The sequence below is a fragment of the Rhamphochromis longiceps genome, linkage group LG3 (genome assembly GCF_057381845.1).
Source record: "Rhamphochromis longiceps isolate RC_006_pf linkage group LG3, R_longiceps_female_GT1.1, whole genome shotgun sequence".
In the NCBI taxonomy this organism is placed as follows: Eukaryota; Metazoa; Chordata; class Actinopteri; order Cichliformes; family Cichlidae; genus Rhamphochromis; species Rhamphochromis longiceps.
Genome location: NC_140559.1, coordinates 34,726,135 through 34,740,348, shown reverse-complemented (window position 1 = coordinate 34,740,348; position 14,214 = coordinate 34,726,135). Strand labels below are relative to the sequence as shown.

The 14,214-nt window shown below is 38.9% G+C and overlaps 1 protein-coding gene across 1 annotated transcript in view; it reads right to left on the bottom strand.

The window, feature by feature from the left end:
• Window positions 1-14,214, bottom strand: part of col4a5 (collagen, type IV, alpha 5 (Alport syndrome)) — a 70,425-nt gene that overhangs the window by 27,705 nt on the left and 28,506 nt on the right. The window contains exons 2-18 of the mRNA XM_085395398.1: window positions 11,047-11,103; window positions 7,831-7,920; window positions 6,746-6,790; window positions 6,283-6,327; window positions 6,128-6,190; window positions 5,948-6,001; window positions 5,836-5,862; window positions 4,697-4,777; window positions 4,156-4,218; window positions 4,025-4,060; window positions 3,850-3,891; window positions 3,640-3,732; window positions 1,706-1,759; window positions 1,491-1,547; window positions 534-578; window positions 383-436; window positions 257-298 (exon numbers count right to left, since the gene is read on the bottom strand). Of these exons, the coding sequence (XP_085251524.1) occupies window positions 257-298; window positions 383-436; window positions 534-578; window positions 1,491-1,547; window positions 1,706-1,759; window positions 3,640-3,732; window positions 3,850-3,891; window positions 4,025-4,060; window positions 4,156-4,218; window positions 4,697-4,777; window positions 5,836-5,862; window positions 5,948-6,001; window positions 6,128-6,190; window positions 6,283-6,327; window positions 6,746-6,790; window positions 7,831-7,920; window positions 11,047-11,103 (948 nt within the window). The remainder of the gene's footprint in view (window positions 1-256; window positions 299-382; window positions 437-533; window positions 579-1,490; window positions 1,548-1,705; window positions 1,760-3,639; window positions 3,733-3,849; window positions 3,892-4,024; window positions 4,061-4,155; window positions 4,219-4,696; window positions 4,778-5,835; window positions 5,863-5,947; window positions 6,002-6,127; window positions 6,191-6,282; window positions 6,328-6,745; window positions 6,791-7,830; window positions 7,921-11,046; window positions 11,104-14,214) is intronic.

Below are 14,214 nucleotides of genomic sequence, written 5' to 3'. Positions count from 1 at the left end.
GGCTCACTAACAATGAATCAGTGGATCAAAGTCTGGTGGCACTTTTCAAAATGAACTACAAATAAGTGAATAAGCCTCAAATGTCCAAGGAAAAATGGTTAATTTCTTTATATTTTTGAAGCAAACTACAAAGAAATGAAGGATGGCTTGGGATATTTGCACAGCATTGTATTTATAAGTAGACAATGAAATGGTGCTAAGAGTTCAAGTGTAAGACAAATATTCCACAAATAATGAAATATAAATTCTCATTCACCTGCCCTGGTGGACCCGGGAATCCACGATCACCTTTTTGTCCCTGAAATGAGAAAGAGTGATATTTACACAGTTCGTGGCATTACTGTTTGACTCGTAGAATTCAAAATACTCAGAAGAAACTTACTGTCTCACCATCCCTCCCTGGAAGACCAGGCTGGCCTGTCTCTCCAGGGGGCCCCTGAATGTGACAAAAAGCAATACAAGAATGTTAGGAAAAGGTTATAAGACATTTTAGAAAAGGATTATAAATTGTGCAGTTTGTTGGCAGAACTCACTGGGTATCCTGGAGAACCAGGATCACCATCTTTGCCTGGTTTTCCCTGTAAAAGGGGGGAAAAACATGGTGATCAGGCTTTGCACCAACGGGGACATCTCCAGAGTTGAATATTGAAGCATTACAAAATTGGCAAAAACTGCACATCCTCCAGTGGCCACTAGAGGCTGACTCCCAAAGGGAGTCAAAAATTCTAAGATTGGCTCCCTTCTTAAAATGTCCAGTTTTACAATAATAAAAATTACATTCATACCTCTGTTAAGTATAAATATTTAACTCATTCACTTGAGTTAGGCCTGTGGTCAGGTTGACATCCCAACACATGCAACTGGAGTCAATAGGTGTCTGCAAGGTCTTGTTCATCATTTTAAAACGTTACACCGGACTTCATGACTGTGTGCACAGTAGAATAATGTGTATGCGTATTCACATCTATGAAGAGCTGTTTGAAGGTTTACCCGGAGTTTTGGGCTTATTGATAAGGTTTCAGTATGTCTTTAAAAGGCTTGGAGAACATATTCTACGAATACATACTGAACATACAATCTGGTAACAGTCAAATGAACCCTGCGTCATAGATCCCCTTTGGTCTCTTCTTACTGCTTCAACCCAGGAATTCAAGCTCTGTTGTGTCTTAGCAGTCTTGAAGGAATGACATGTACAAACTGAAATAATGGCAAATATGTTTGAGAGTTCCCTCTTTGCAGAAAGTTTCACACAAAAAAGCTGAGAGAAACCCTGTAAAATAGTCAGGTTGTTTGAGAAAGTTGGGCAACACCTTTCCTCTTTGCCTAAACCAAATGTCAGAGATGAGGTTCCAGACACTCTTGCACTTGTACACATGTTGAGGGCTTTAGAATTGAGTTTACCTTTGAGCAACAGACATATTTTAGCAGCATAGGGGCGATTACGTAAGTTTAGTGAAAGGATTTGCTTGAAATTCCAGAGCTGTACTTACTCGTTTTCCCAGCTCTCCTGGTTCTCCCTTTTCTCCTTTCTGCCCACCATAGGGACCCTACAGTGAGATAAAGAGACATATAAACACCACAGTCACCATCAAGAGCACTAGATACTCCACTTCTTCCAACTTGCAACTTAAATGTTTTGTCTGTTTTCTGGAGGGACTTTTAATGTGTGGAGGTAAATTTGGTTCAGGGGACCAGAGATACTTACAGGAGGTCCCGGTAAACCCGGATCACCTTTAGGGCCAGGAGGTCCTTGGTCACCCTGCAGAATAAAGAGAAAAAATCAGAATCAGTGCAGAACGAGTTTAGAGTTTGAACCAAATCTATTTGGCAAGTCAATTAGTCTACGTTCACACTGCAGGTCTTAATGCTCAATTCAGATTTTTTGATCAAATCCGATTTTTTTATCTGCTTGTTCACACTTCAACTAAAATGTGACAGCAAACGTGCTCCTGTGTGAACACTCAAAGTGACCCGCATGCGCAAAAGCAGACGTCACACACAACGCGCTCTTTTTAGACCCAGACCAAACAGTACTGTTTGACTGATGGCCCTTAATATAAATACTTGTTTCGGACTTTACGTTTCGCAATTTTGCTTTAAGTTATAAAGTTATTTTCTTATTTACATTTGGCCTAATAATTATCCTTATTGCTGTTTTAGAGGAGCGGTGCTTCAAAGGATAGTTGCAGATTTCTGTCAGAATCTGCAGATTATACAGTACAAATAAAATGTTCACGTTTCTCCAACATTGTCTTCCCAACAGTTTCACTAACATCTACACTGGATGGCCAGGAAGTGTTCACGATGTCTTATCGGGCGCTTCTCCAGAGCTGATAATTGCCGTCTGTCTTGTGTCAGTGACGTAAAAGACGGATTTAATGCGACATGACCGTTCAAACAGCAGTCGCTTTCTAAAACATCGGATATGTATCGGATTCAGTACCACATACGAATGTGACCCAGATCGGATTTGAAAATATCGGATTTGTGCCGTTCACACTGTCATACCATGATCGGATATGTGTCGCATAGGGTCAAAAAAGTCGGATTTGATGCGCTTTCGCCTGCTGTGTGAACGTAGCCTTAGTCCCTCTCCTCTTTAGTCTGGAGGCTGTGCTTCAGTCCAATTTAAATGAGCTTTGACTTAAAGAAGATGTCAGTGTTTGTGGATAGTGTTAAATATGGTTGCTTCTTTTTCTTTTTTACACAGTAGAGCTTCAACCTGCATTTGCAGCTGGCAAATTGAAATGTGTTCACAGATAGTGATTTCTGCGAGTGTTTCTGTGTTTTTCAGCCTTGACTTTTGCACACAGAGATTTCTCCAGATTCTCTGAATCATTTTAATATTATGTACGGTAGATAATGAGATATTCAAAGCTTTATTCTGAAATAAGCCCACCAGATGTAGTTTCAGATGTATTTTTTTGCATATAAACCCGCCCATCTGTCTGTCTAAGAGGCTCTTTTTATACCACATCATTTTACTGACCTCTTGTCAATCAGTGAGTCCAGTTAGTTGCAAAATGTTACTCCAGCTGTTGCTTTTTAATGCCACTTACTTTTCCAGCCTTTTGTTTCCCCTTCCCATAGTTTTTGCAATGTGTTGCTGCCATCAAATTCAAAATGAACTAATAATTTGTGTCATAATAATGTCTCAGTTTAAACATCTGGTACGTTGTTTACGCAATTTATTTACATTTTACACAATGCCCGCCTGGTGTTTTTTATTTCTTTACTGAATGAGATGACTAAATATAATTGGCAGGCATAGATACTCTCTGCTGCCATCATGTGGCTGTGATTTATTACTCTGGCGTAAACTGGTTTTTATATATGTTCACACACATTTAATACATTTTTATGAGCAATGATTAGGTACTGCCAAGATGAGGCATTTTGATACAATGTAAAATACATGCATTATGGAAAATATGAATGACCTTTTTCATATATATGGAAAATCTGTTAATAAAGCGAGTGACTGCCACCTGTCAGCAAGAGATACTGAGTTTTAAACTTGGTTTAAACAGCCTACGTTGTAAAATCTCTCTATTTAAAATCTAATTTTAGTCTCGTCAGTCCTCATTTCTGTGGCGAATGGAATACTTCACCACTTTCATGCCTTTAAAATAGTTATACCTTGTCTCCTCTCTGAATTTCAGTCTCAGCCGGCTTTGTCTGCTCCCCAACCTGTCCTGGAGGACCTGGAGGTCCTTGCAAACCTGGGGCACCCTATGGTCACGGCAGGGAAAGAGTGGCAGGTTTAGTAATTCAGTAAAAGCTCTGAGAAGACAAGCTTGAGGCAGAGACTGAACATAACTCTAGTAAAAAAAGTGACGATTATGGTACCTTTTCTCCTTTGGGTCCTTGGAAATTCAAACCCATATTCCCCTGTTGAGAAAAAACAGAGGGAGGCTGTCACTTCAGGCTCAGTGGAGTATATTTCATGACCAAGAATAGTTCAAAATGTATTATCATTTTGTCTTTATTTACTAAAGATCAGTTACAAAGTGTCTGATCTCACCTTAGGCCCGGGTGAACCAGGAGCACCTGGACGACCCTGAGAAACAAACCGAGAAACAGTTGGCCTTCAATCTGATGCTATTTGTGCAACTTTGATGAAAAAAGGTTTACGCTGTAGCAGCTTCTCTTTACCTCAAGGCCTCTGGGTCCTGGGGGACCTACCGGACCTTGTATACCTGGAGGTCCAGGTCGGCCCTGTGACATAAAAGGAAAAAGATGTACAGACAATTGGTAAAACATACAGTTTAAAAAACCTAAACATTTTCATCCTTTTGCTTCTGTTTGAGTCTGTGAGCATTTCTGTGAGTGTGTGAGAAATTACAGTCCTAGCTCTAAAAATGCTTCCATAAGCACCAACAAATAATGTCAATAATTATAAATACAGCAGACACCTTGATATGTGATGGCTTTATGTTTATAATATCAGTATTGGTCATATTTCAGCTTATAAATGATCAAAATTAAACAGATTTTCATTTGTCGCATTATTAAACAGACCGGTTTGACACCTAAAGCTCAAGTTCTGTTCATTCATTCATTTTGTTTTGTTTTTTATACACACATCATTCTGACTTACGTATTTGAAAAGTTTTGAATCTGCACGTGAATTTAATTAAATGTGTAAATTAGCTTTGGCAGCACAGTGTTTCTAAAAGGAGAATATTTCACTCACAGGACCTCCTGGCAAACCGGGTAAACCCACTGCTCCTTTCTCTCCGAAACGATTGGCGGAGATAACATCACCTGGGTCTCCCTGCAAAGAAAAGAGAAAGAGATGCTCAAATGTACATTTGTCTTCATAAAGGGAAAGAACCTGAGGGGAAAGAAGGAAATGTTGCTTCTGAATATCAAACAATGTAGAGAGCACCATCTAGTGGACAAATACAGCAAAAACTCAACTTGACATCAGTAAAAAAAAAAGTTTAAAAAAAATGATAGAAATTGATTTTTATAGAAACCTAAAGGAGAGGCAGTAGTAGAGCTTTCACATCTGTGTGTTTCACAGCAAACACTGACAAATAAATTAGCGAAACTCTTATTTGTTTGTTGTTGTGTTGTGTTTTTTGTTTACATGAATAAATAAAAAATAGTGATTTTTTAAAAATTATTTTCCATGGTTTCATTTTCAAAACAGAACTTTTTAAAAAAATGTGTAATGTTTATTTATTTGTAATTGGCTTCCTGGTCCTTTCCTTAGAAGCCCCGTCTTTGGCCTTTTAAACCTGGACGTGGTTTTAAACCTGGACGTGGATGTGTGGTTTTACAAACCACACATCCACACATGTATTTTTCTACATTTCCCCAGTTGTGAAGGGAATTTATATTTACTCCATTAAGTAAGAGTTAAATTAAGGTCTACCAGCCATAACAAGTTCAAAGCACAGTCAAGTCAACATTTCAAATTAGAGTCTGAGTTGTGTGGTGCTTGTAAAGCTGTGGATATATCAGCCTACAGTGAGATAGAAATCTGTATATTAGTGCAGAAATTGCTGACATATCATGTTTTTAATTCAGAACAATGAATGACAAGAATAACAAAGAAGTAGATTTAAAAGGATCTAAGATCTAAAATGATTATTTTACCTAAATGCAACAATTATTTTCATTGATTGTCATACAAATTATATTATAAATATGAGACAATAGGAAAGTAAGTGACAATCTGGTCTTCTTTTGTTTCTAGCTGGTGGAGGACATAACTTAAAAAATTGAATTCAAACCTTGAAAATTAAGTTATATTTTTTAAAATCAATTTTTAACATTAAGAGCATTAGTAACAAAGTTACAAAATGTGTGTGTGCTGATTTTTACCTTTTGTCCTGGCAGACCAGGTGGACCCTGTAAATGAGTAAAATAGAAAAGTTTGTATAAACAAAGCAAAACCAGACAGATCACTGTGATGCTTCATCCTGTAATGACTCACTTGAAGTCCTGGCTGCCCAGGGATTCCTGGACTTCCTGGGAAACCCCTGTCACCCTAAAAAAGGAAAAGGAAAAAAAAAATTGAAAGACAGATACGCTGAGTGTCAACATTCTTTTTTGGCTTTAAGAAATTTCTCTTCTACAACTTGCTTTATTGTTCATAGACATCTTTATTAGATACCTTTGTCCCATTGCAACCCGGCACTCCTCTTGGACCTGGAGGACCATCCTGCCCAGGTAGACCCTGATACACAGGAATTAAAACAGGAAGTTTAACCATAAATGCTGCATGATTTTAAGTTAGCTAGAATTATCTTAGCTCTTTAAATATCTCACTGGGAGTCCGGGTGTTCCTGGAAATCCTGGTGTTCCTGGAGGTCCCTGATAGAGAAGGGGGAAAAAAGAATGTGTCATTTAAAAGTTGAAATGTGAAAAAAAAGAATCCAGTGTTGAGTTTTTTCAGGACCTAGCTGACTGTTAAGGTACAATAAGGTAAAATGGGGGCACCTGCTGGCCAAAGTAGAGCATTACAACCCCAAATTATTCAGTGCTGAGAAAGCACTAAAAAGTCATCCTGTTTATTTAACCGGGGAAGAAAAAAACAGGTGAAATTTACCTACTTAAAAAAAATGTAACTACCTTTTATGTGTGTGTCTGTGTTTTTAAAAAAGCATAAACATCCATAAACTTCAATAAAAAAAAAATCAATAAAATTATGGAGCCATGTCTTATGTTTCTCAGTGTGGCAACGGCTCAAAATCCCTATGAAGTCTTTAGGAAAAATGGGGGAATTACTTACTCTAATTCCTTTTGGACCACCTGGTCCTTGAGGTCCATCACTTCCCTGAGAGAAAGAACAAATAAACAAACAAGAAAGCATTAATGATGAGCCTGATCATCTTTGACTCTACACTGTGAGCAGCATCAAAGACCAGTAACAGCCAAGTAATGAATCTACAGTAGTATTACTGTAGAAGTAATGGAAAACTTATTCATGTCCTTTACTTAAGTAAATATCCAAACAGGACTACTGTGAAAAACTAAACGTATAAAAGCTAATGTTCTCATGAAAATGTGCTTAAAGTTAACCATCAGAACCAGATTATACGCTAAAATCGATTCAACACTGCTCAGGATTTGTGTAAAGCTTTAGAAGTAAAAGCACTTAAATCGAGCCTTTACGGGATTACCACTGCGTGTGAGCAGCGTCGGCGACTGAAGGTTCTTATCTACGTCTGATATTATCCTACCTAGCAACCACCTAACAAAAGCCTAAAACTACCTATTTGTAGTGTTTATGGACCTGCAACACCTGAATGCTTTGTGTTACTTCAAATTTACAGTAACATCATATTTCATATTAACCAAGCTGAATTATACACAAGTATATTATAACATTATCACGTTACATGGCAACCACCTGGCAGTGGCAAGCCATTAGTTTAACACTTATGCATGTTAAAAAGCATTATATCACTTTCAACAGCGCAAAGACGCCGAAGTCTGTGGGATTTTCTGTTGTATTTGATGCTTTGACAAACAAAAATGTATCTTATACTTATCCAGGGGGATGTGCAGAAAACCTTTTGACTGCAGGAAACATGCTTAATGCAGGAAAACATCATCTATACATGTAATGACATAACTACCTAAATATTTAGCAATTATTCACATTATTGTCCTAATTATTTAGTCAGTTTGTTGACCGACAGTAGCTTATAAAAAATCATAAAAGTTACCCAGAGCCTTATGTTGGGGTTCTTGTATATGCACTGCCGCCATCCAAAGTCAGAAAATAACCCACGTCTCAAAAATTGATATATTCAGAGTTTCAATTCAAATCAGTTCCTTTTCTCTTCTCGTCTCCTTGCCCTACAAACCCACCTTCTCTCCTCTGGGCCCAATTGGTCCTTCTGGTCCAGGGAATCCTGGGACGCCTGGCTGTCCTGTCAAACCTGGGAAACCCCTTTCACCCTGCAAGCAATGACACAGTCAAACAATCATTTGTTTCATATTTAAAGACCAGATAAGTTTCAGATTTAATTTCAGTCTGGTCATAATAGAAAGGCAGAGTTATTTATAGCCTGTAGCTAGGGCTGCACGATTAATCGTTAGAAAATCGCGATCTCGATTCATACTTATGTGCGATCTCATTTCCAAATGACAACGATTTAAAAAAAAAAAAAAAGACGACGATTGTACCGCATTTTGATTCGGGACGTACTCTGCATGAAAACAAGCGCTCACTCTTCCTGCTCAACAAATGACAAGGGCGGAGCCTTATACCACGTGATACAGGAGCTGTGCCGTGTGATGCTAAAATTAGCAGGGAAAACACAACGGAGAGCACGTCAGGGATGACGAGAAAGTGACAGGAGAAAGTCCGTCCCGGTCAACCACCCAAACATCAATAACGGGAACCTTATACAGCGCTTCCCCATACCCATCGACCTCCCGCAGGCACAAAGAAATTACGGAGGCTATCACTTATCACCTGACCAAAGATATGGCTCCCATCAACACTGTGCAAAACGAGGGATTTAGGAAAATGATCAACACCCTAGACAAACATTACACAGTGCCGTCCCGCAACTATTTTTCTATTGTTGCACTACCTGCTCTATACACGCAGTGTCGAGCAACAGTGGAGACGGAATTTCAAGCAGTACAACATTTTGCAGCAACGACAAAACGTGAGACATTTGTTGTTTTTATGTTTATTTATTGTTTTTATGTTCAGTCTCAACTGTTACGAAGTTGATGTGCAGTTAATAAGTGCAATAAATATTTATACTGGAAAAGAGAATCGTGAGAGAATCGTGATCTCAATTCTAAGCAAAAAAATTGTGATTCTCATTTTATGCAAAATCGTGCAGCCCTACCTGTAGCACATTAAACAACAGATGGTTTAGAGAGATTCATATTTACATTACACGTCTCCAAAAACCACAAAATGCATCAAAATCTGAAAGGTGTGTTTTGTTGTATTAACTAATTATTATGGACCCAGTGATGTAGTGGTCATTAAAATGTGTTTGATTTAGTTAAATGAATGATTATTCATCTAATAAATCATGACACTGCTCTCCCCTCTACATAAGCTTCCTTTATGCGTTAAAAGTATCTGTATTAGAATCTGCAATACAAGCCTGTGTTTACTTGGTTTTGGATCCATACCAAAATCTGCAGTATTGGACTATTATTCATAGAAATGAGAGGAGATTAAAATGTACTGAGAAAGATTGAAAACATATTTCACAACATGAAATCTGCTGTCTTGAGTTCTTGAATGCTTTCTCTTGATTACTGAGGAGTCTTTGCACTTTGAGGTGACAGTTGTTGTAATTTGGCTCTATGTGAATAAAACTGAACTGAGTTGAATTAAACGTGTGAGTGTGTTCTCCAACAGCCGAGGTGTTTCTGCGTAAATGAGGTGAAAACTTTGCCCGTCTTGGTATCTTGTCAAACATCATCTCCTCCCGTCATCCAGCTCGTACAATCACAGGCAACAAAACACGGTGAAAGCCGGAAATAGAGCCAGGCTGCCTTTTAAAATATGTGTGAGCTTCAACAGCAAAATGTAAGATCCACAGAAACAAAATTCAAAAAAATCACAATTCATATTTCTGCTACTTTACTACATCTCTGTGTGTTATGATTCTGTGACATTATTTATTATTTAAAGACCCGTGTCCGTTATTTTGGCAACAGTGTTTCAGCCTGTGATAAGTCTGACTCAACTTAAATGCAGACTTCACTGTAAGACCGGCACTTGTCTGGTTATAGAGTAATAACAAAAAGAAGAAGATTTCATTAGTCATCCCAAGAAAAACTGTTCCCTGTGTGCGTGTTTTTTTTAAATATGTGTTGCTTTTAATTACGTGTAAGAAATCTATGAGAAATCGGGCCTTTGCTCCCTAACTCTGTGCCCTCAGTCGCAAGTTTCAGGTCAAAGTGAATATGTTCATTAATTGGACGGGAGTATTCAGGGTACACCCACTGGCTGTGGTGTCCAGAGATGGGCAGTAACGTGTTACTTGTAACGCATTACTGTAATCTGATTACTTTTTTCAAGTAACGAGTAAAGTAAGGGATTACTATTGCAAAAACGGTAATTAGATTACCGTTACTTTCCCGTAGGAACGCTGCGTTACTGCGTTACTAAAACCGTGATTTTTTTGCGAGAATGTCTCACGATAGTGACGTAAGCGAGTGCGCCGTTAGTGACAACAGCTGTGTGCAGATCAACAATGGATCACATATCGATTGTGAGAGAGTATGAGCGTGCAGCGTTTAAAGCGTGGAAGTACTGACCTTACTTTGAGTTTGATTCCATAAAAGTGACAAAAACATTAGCGTCCATCGTGCGTGGGAAGAAAACTTCTTTTTACAGCGAAAAAAAATCCTAAACTTCCGAGCAAGCACCGAGTGCGCTACCACGTAATGGGGAACTCACAGAGAAACTCGCGGATTCTTCCACTGACCGCGGCACACCTGCACCAGGGTGAACCTGCGCCTGCCGTACTCCTGCTTTACAGGTGAAAATAGAGCAACAGGACCGCTGAGTCTTTGACTTTATTTATGTTCTGCTGTGTTTTACTTGCATCTATTTGAAAGAGTGAGTGTAAACACAAAAAATATTTTATTTCATGTGCTGGAATGTGCAGAAAATAGGTTTAAATGTTAAACAAATTACTTCCAGTCAGAGAATGTTGCATATAATTACATTTTTGCTTGATGCATAAAGTTAAAAGATTAAAACTGATAAAACAAGTTAAAAAAGAGACTTTTCCATTTGATTACATTTTGTATGATGGATTATGTAGAAAAAGTAGAATTGGGCTGAAAGATCTATCGCTTTATCACCTATTCAGGTTGTAAATCGTGTTTTTAAAAAGTAACTAAGTAACTAAGTAATTAATTACTTTTGAAAATAAGTAATCAGTAAAGTAACGGGATTACTTTTTGGGGGAAGTAATCAGTAATTAGTTACTGATTACTTTTTTCAAGTAACTTGACCAACACTGGTGGTGTCCTCACATTCTCAACACGGTGGTTACTAGTAACACCCCACGTGTGATTGTGTGACACTGTGTTTACCTTTTCTCCTTTCACTCCACTGCAGTCACATTTGGATCCTGCACATCCATGGCAAGCCTGTTTAAAAAAACAAAACAAGAGAAAGACAAATGAGCGTCTTTGGACTTTTACTTAACCAAAAAAAAATCAGCGACATTTCCAACGATGAATAAAACTAGCAATTACATTCCAGTGTTCTGAAAATAGAGGCTCTAAAGTCACTTTTTCCAATTCCATAACAAGCGAAAGATTCCCAGGAACAGACACAAATACTTTGGAGGTTGCATCAGGAAGGGCATCCAGTGTAAGAGTCCACCAAATCAAACGTGTGGAGGAAGCAGGTAAAAGCTAGAAAGCAGCTTTCTGGGTTCTGAAAATGTGTCTGCCACGTCTCCTTTTTGTCCTAATTTCCTGCCAAATCTGCAGCCTCAGCCATGTAAAATCAGTCAAACTCCTTTCCAGAATTGTAAAACCAAACAGTAAATTTAGTAAACTTCAGCAAGTGCTTCAGCATGCCACCGGGGGGCGCTGCATAATTACACTTTGCACATTACAGCACATGTCTTCCCACAGAGGAACAGCAAGGTCAGCGGATTCACCTGCAGGTTTGTTTGCTGATGAGATCGCAGCTGCAAGGTCGGCGAGGCCAAACAGTACTCTAAACTCAAATCAAATAAAGCTTTTATCTCACAGAGAGCACGTTTATCTTCCAAAATATCTCACTTCTTCCCATCCGTTAGACTTTGGATTCACTTTTTGTGAAGGACTAAAGACTGAGAGAGTTAAGAAAAACTAGGAGGGAGGGAGGGATGGATGGATGGATGGATGGATGGGTGGAGTGGGAGTGCCAAGCTCCTGATTAACTTTTCCCATGCCTGTTGACACAGTGAATGCCAGACGGGCATCAATTGCACGCATGCCAGGCAGCCAGGCTGTGAGAAAGATGGAGAGGCAGAGAGCGCACGAGAGAGGACAGACGGGCGGACATTCTTCTGTGTCTGCAAAAACGTTTTCGTGTCCGTCTTTGAGCTGACGCTTTTCACGGTGTTCTCGTTTTACTGACACGGAGGGGACGCAGCAAACTCTGAGTGCATTTCCTGGTTCATCAGTTTATCATTAAGTCTAAGAAATCGGAAAGATTCTGGAATAAAAGGCAGTAAACATGCAAAATTGTCTTATTGTTATTGTTCTTAATTTAAACCTTCTTATTTGAATTTCTTCCCTGTAGGTTTTAGTCTTTGCAAGGAACTGAAGTAATGTCTTAAAAATGCACTGACATTTTGACTCATGTTAGCTGTTTAATAATGCAGATTTTGTGTCATTGTAAACTGATTTCATTCCTGTGATTTAGATTGTTGGCTTAAGAAAAACAGGCAATATGAGGTTGTGATATTTGTAACATTTTTTACTTTAAACTGATAAGGATCAGCTAATGTGTTGCCAACAGGGAAGTCACAGAATGCTATGCAACCCATATTATACTTGGTAGCTTGTTTAATTATCATTTACTGGCCATTACAAATTCAGATACCAAAAGGTTGACAAATAACTAATGCTGGGCGATAATATCGGCCCTGCCAATATATCGATCTGGCTGCAGTGCGATTGCACAGTCTTCCAAAGAGTATCGTGGGCCATGATGATCAGAAAAGCATCTGCCAATATGTGCAATCAAATACAACTGGAAATACAATATTCTAAGATCAAGTACCCACAATTAAGCCAACGTGGAACTGCAGCTCCTCTAATATCCACTCCATATGCGAGTGACTCCTCATAGACTCCAATAAAAACTAAACAGGTTTGATTTTTCTTTTTTTGAACAACTCTTTGATTTACTGTCTGTTACTGACCCTTTCCCCCCTTTTTTAACTCGACCTTTTTCACTTCCACAAAGTGAAAGGGCCTGGGGTCAAAAATCAAGGCTATAAAATTGAATTTCACAATTAATCTTTGGCACATTAAACCTCACACAGTTTACCGTTTGCATTTCTGTGTACACATTTAAAACAGTGCATACATGTTTACATTACATTTGCCGCTTTCCAGTGTGTGTGTGTGTGTGTGTGTGTGTGTGTGTGTGTGTGTGTGTGTGTATAGATAATATGCCCTTGGTTATATAAAAATCAAGACAGTCCTACTATCCTGAGCTGCATGAAGGCCAAAGCAAGGCATTTGCATGATTTTATCTCACAACTGGTGCAAAGTGCTGTCTGGGATCACAGAGGGATCACCAGTAGACACACACACACATGCCTAAATACATCTGTGTGTGTCTCTGTGTACGTGGGGGTGTTTTTACAAGCCTTGAATCTCCAAATTAGCCTCTGGTCTGCTTCAGCTCAATGCCGTCTGTTCTCCCACGCCCATGCCTGCAGCTCAGGCTCCATCCTTCTCTGCATCCATCTGTTTTTCTCCACACTCATCCCTCTTTTCTCCACTCTCATTTAACCAAAAAAGCATGACCGAGCTTGCTTGCTCTTAAAATAACTGAAACACTCAGCTACTCTCGAATAACCTGGAGATGTCCACTTAAACCAGCAACGGAGCTGATTTGGACTTGGTTTGTTCTTATAGTACTAGTATAAGTGGACTATAAGTGAACTTTCAAACTAAATGTTATTTGACCTGTATGTCCTGCCTAATAAAGCCTTTTCTCTTGTGCAGACTGAATTTGCAATTAATTATTAATGATTAATCTCTGTCTCTGTTCCACAGCATGTCTTTTGTCTTGCCTTCCTCCCCTCACCCTCAGACAGTGATGGCTGATGGCCGCCCCTCCCTGGTTCTGCTGGAGGTTTCTTCCTGATAAAAGGGAGTTTTTCTTTCCCACTGTCACCAAGTGCTTGCTTCTACGGGGTCATATGATTGTTGAGGCTTCTTTCTTATATTTTAGGGTCTTTACATTACAATATAAAGCACACTGAGCACACTACATAATTAACCATGTATCAAGATATCTGGGTATACTTCCACTACTCAGCCTTGTTGCTGTCTTTCCCAATGGTTGCTTCTAGTGTGCAACGAATGGACAGAAATTGCCTGCCACCAAAAATATTTTTCTTCTCATAGACCACCATTATACAAAAAAACCATTTACAAAACTGTCCAGCTAGGCTGCAAGGCTGCATATATATGTATATTTGCAAATAATAAAAACAAGCCTGGCAATCACTTGTGCAGTGATCC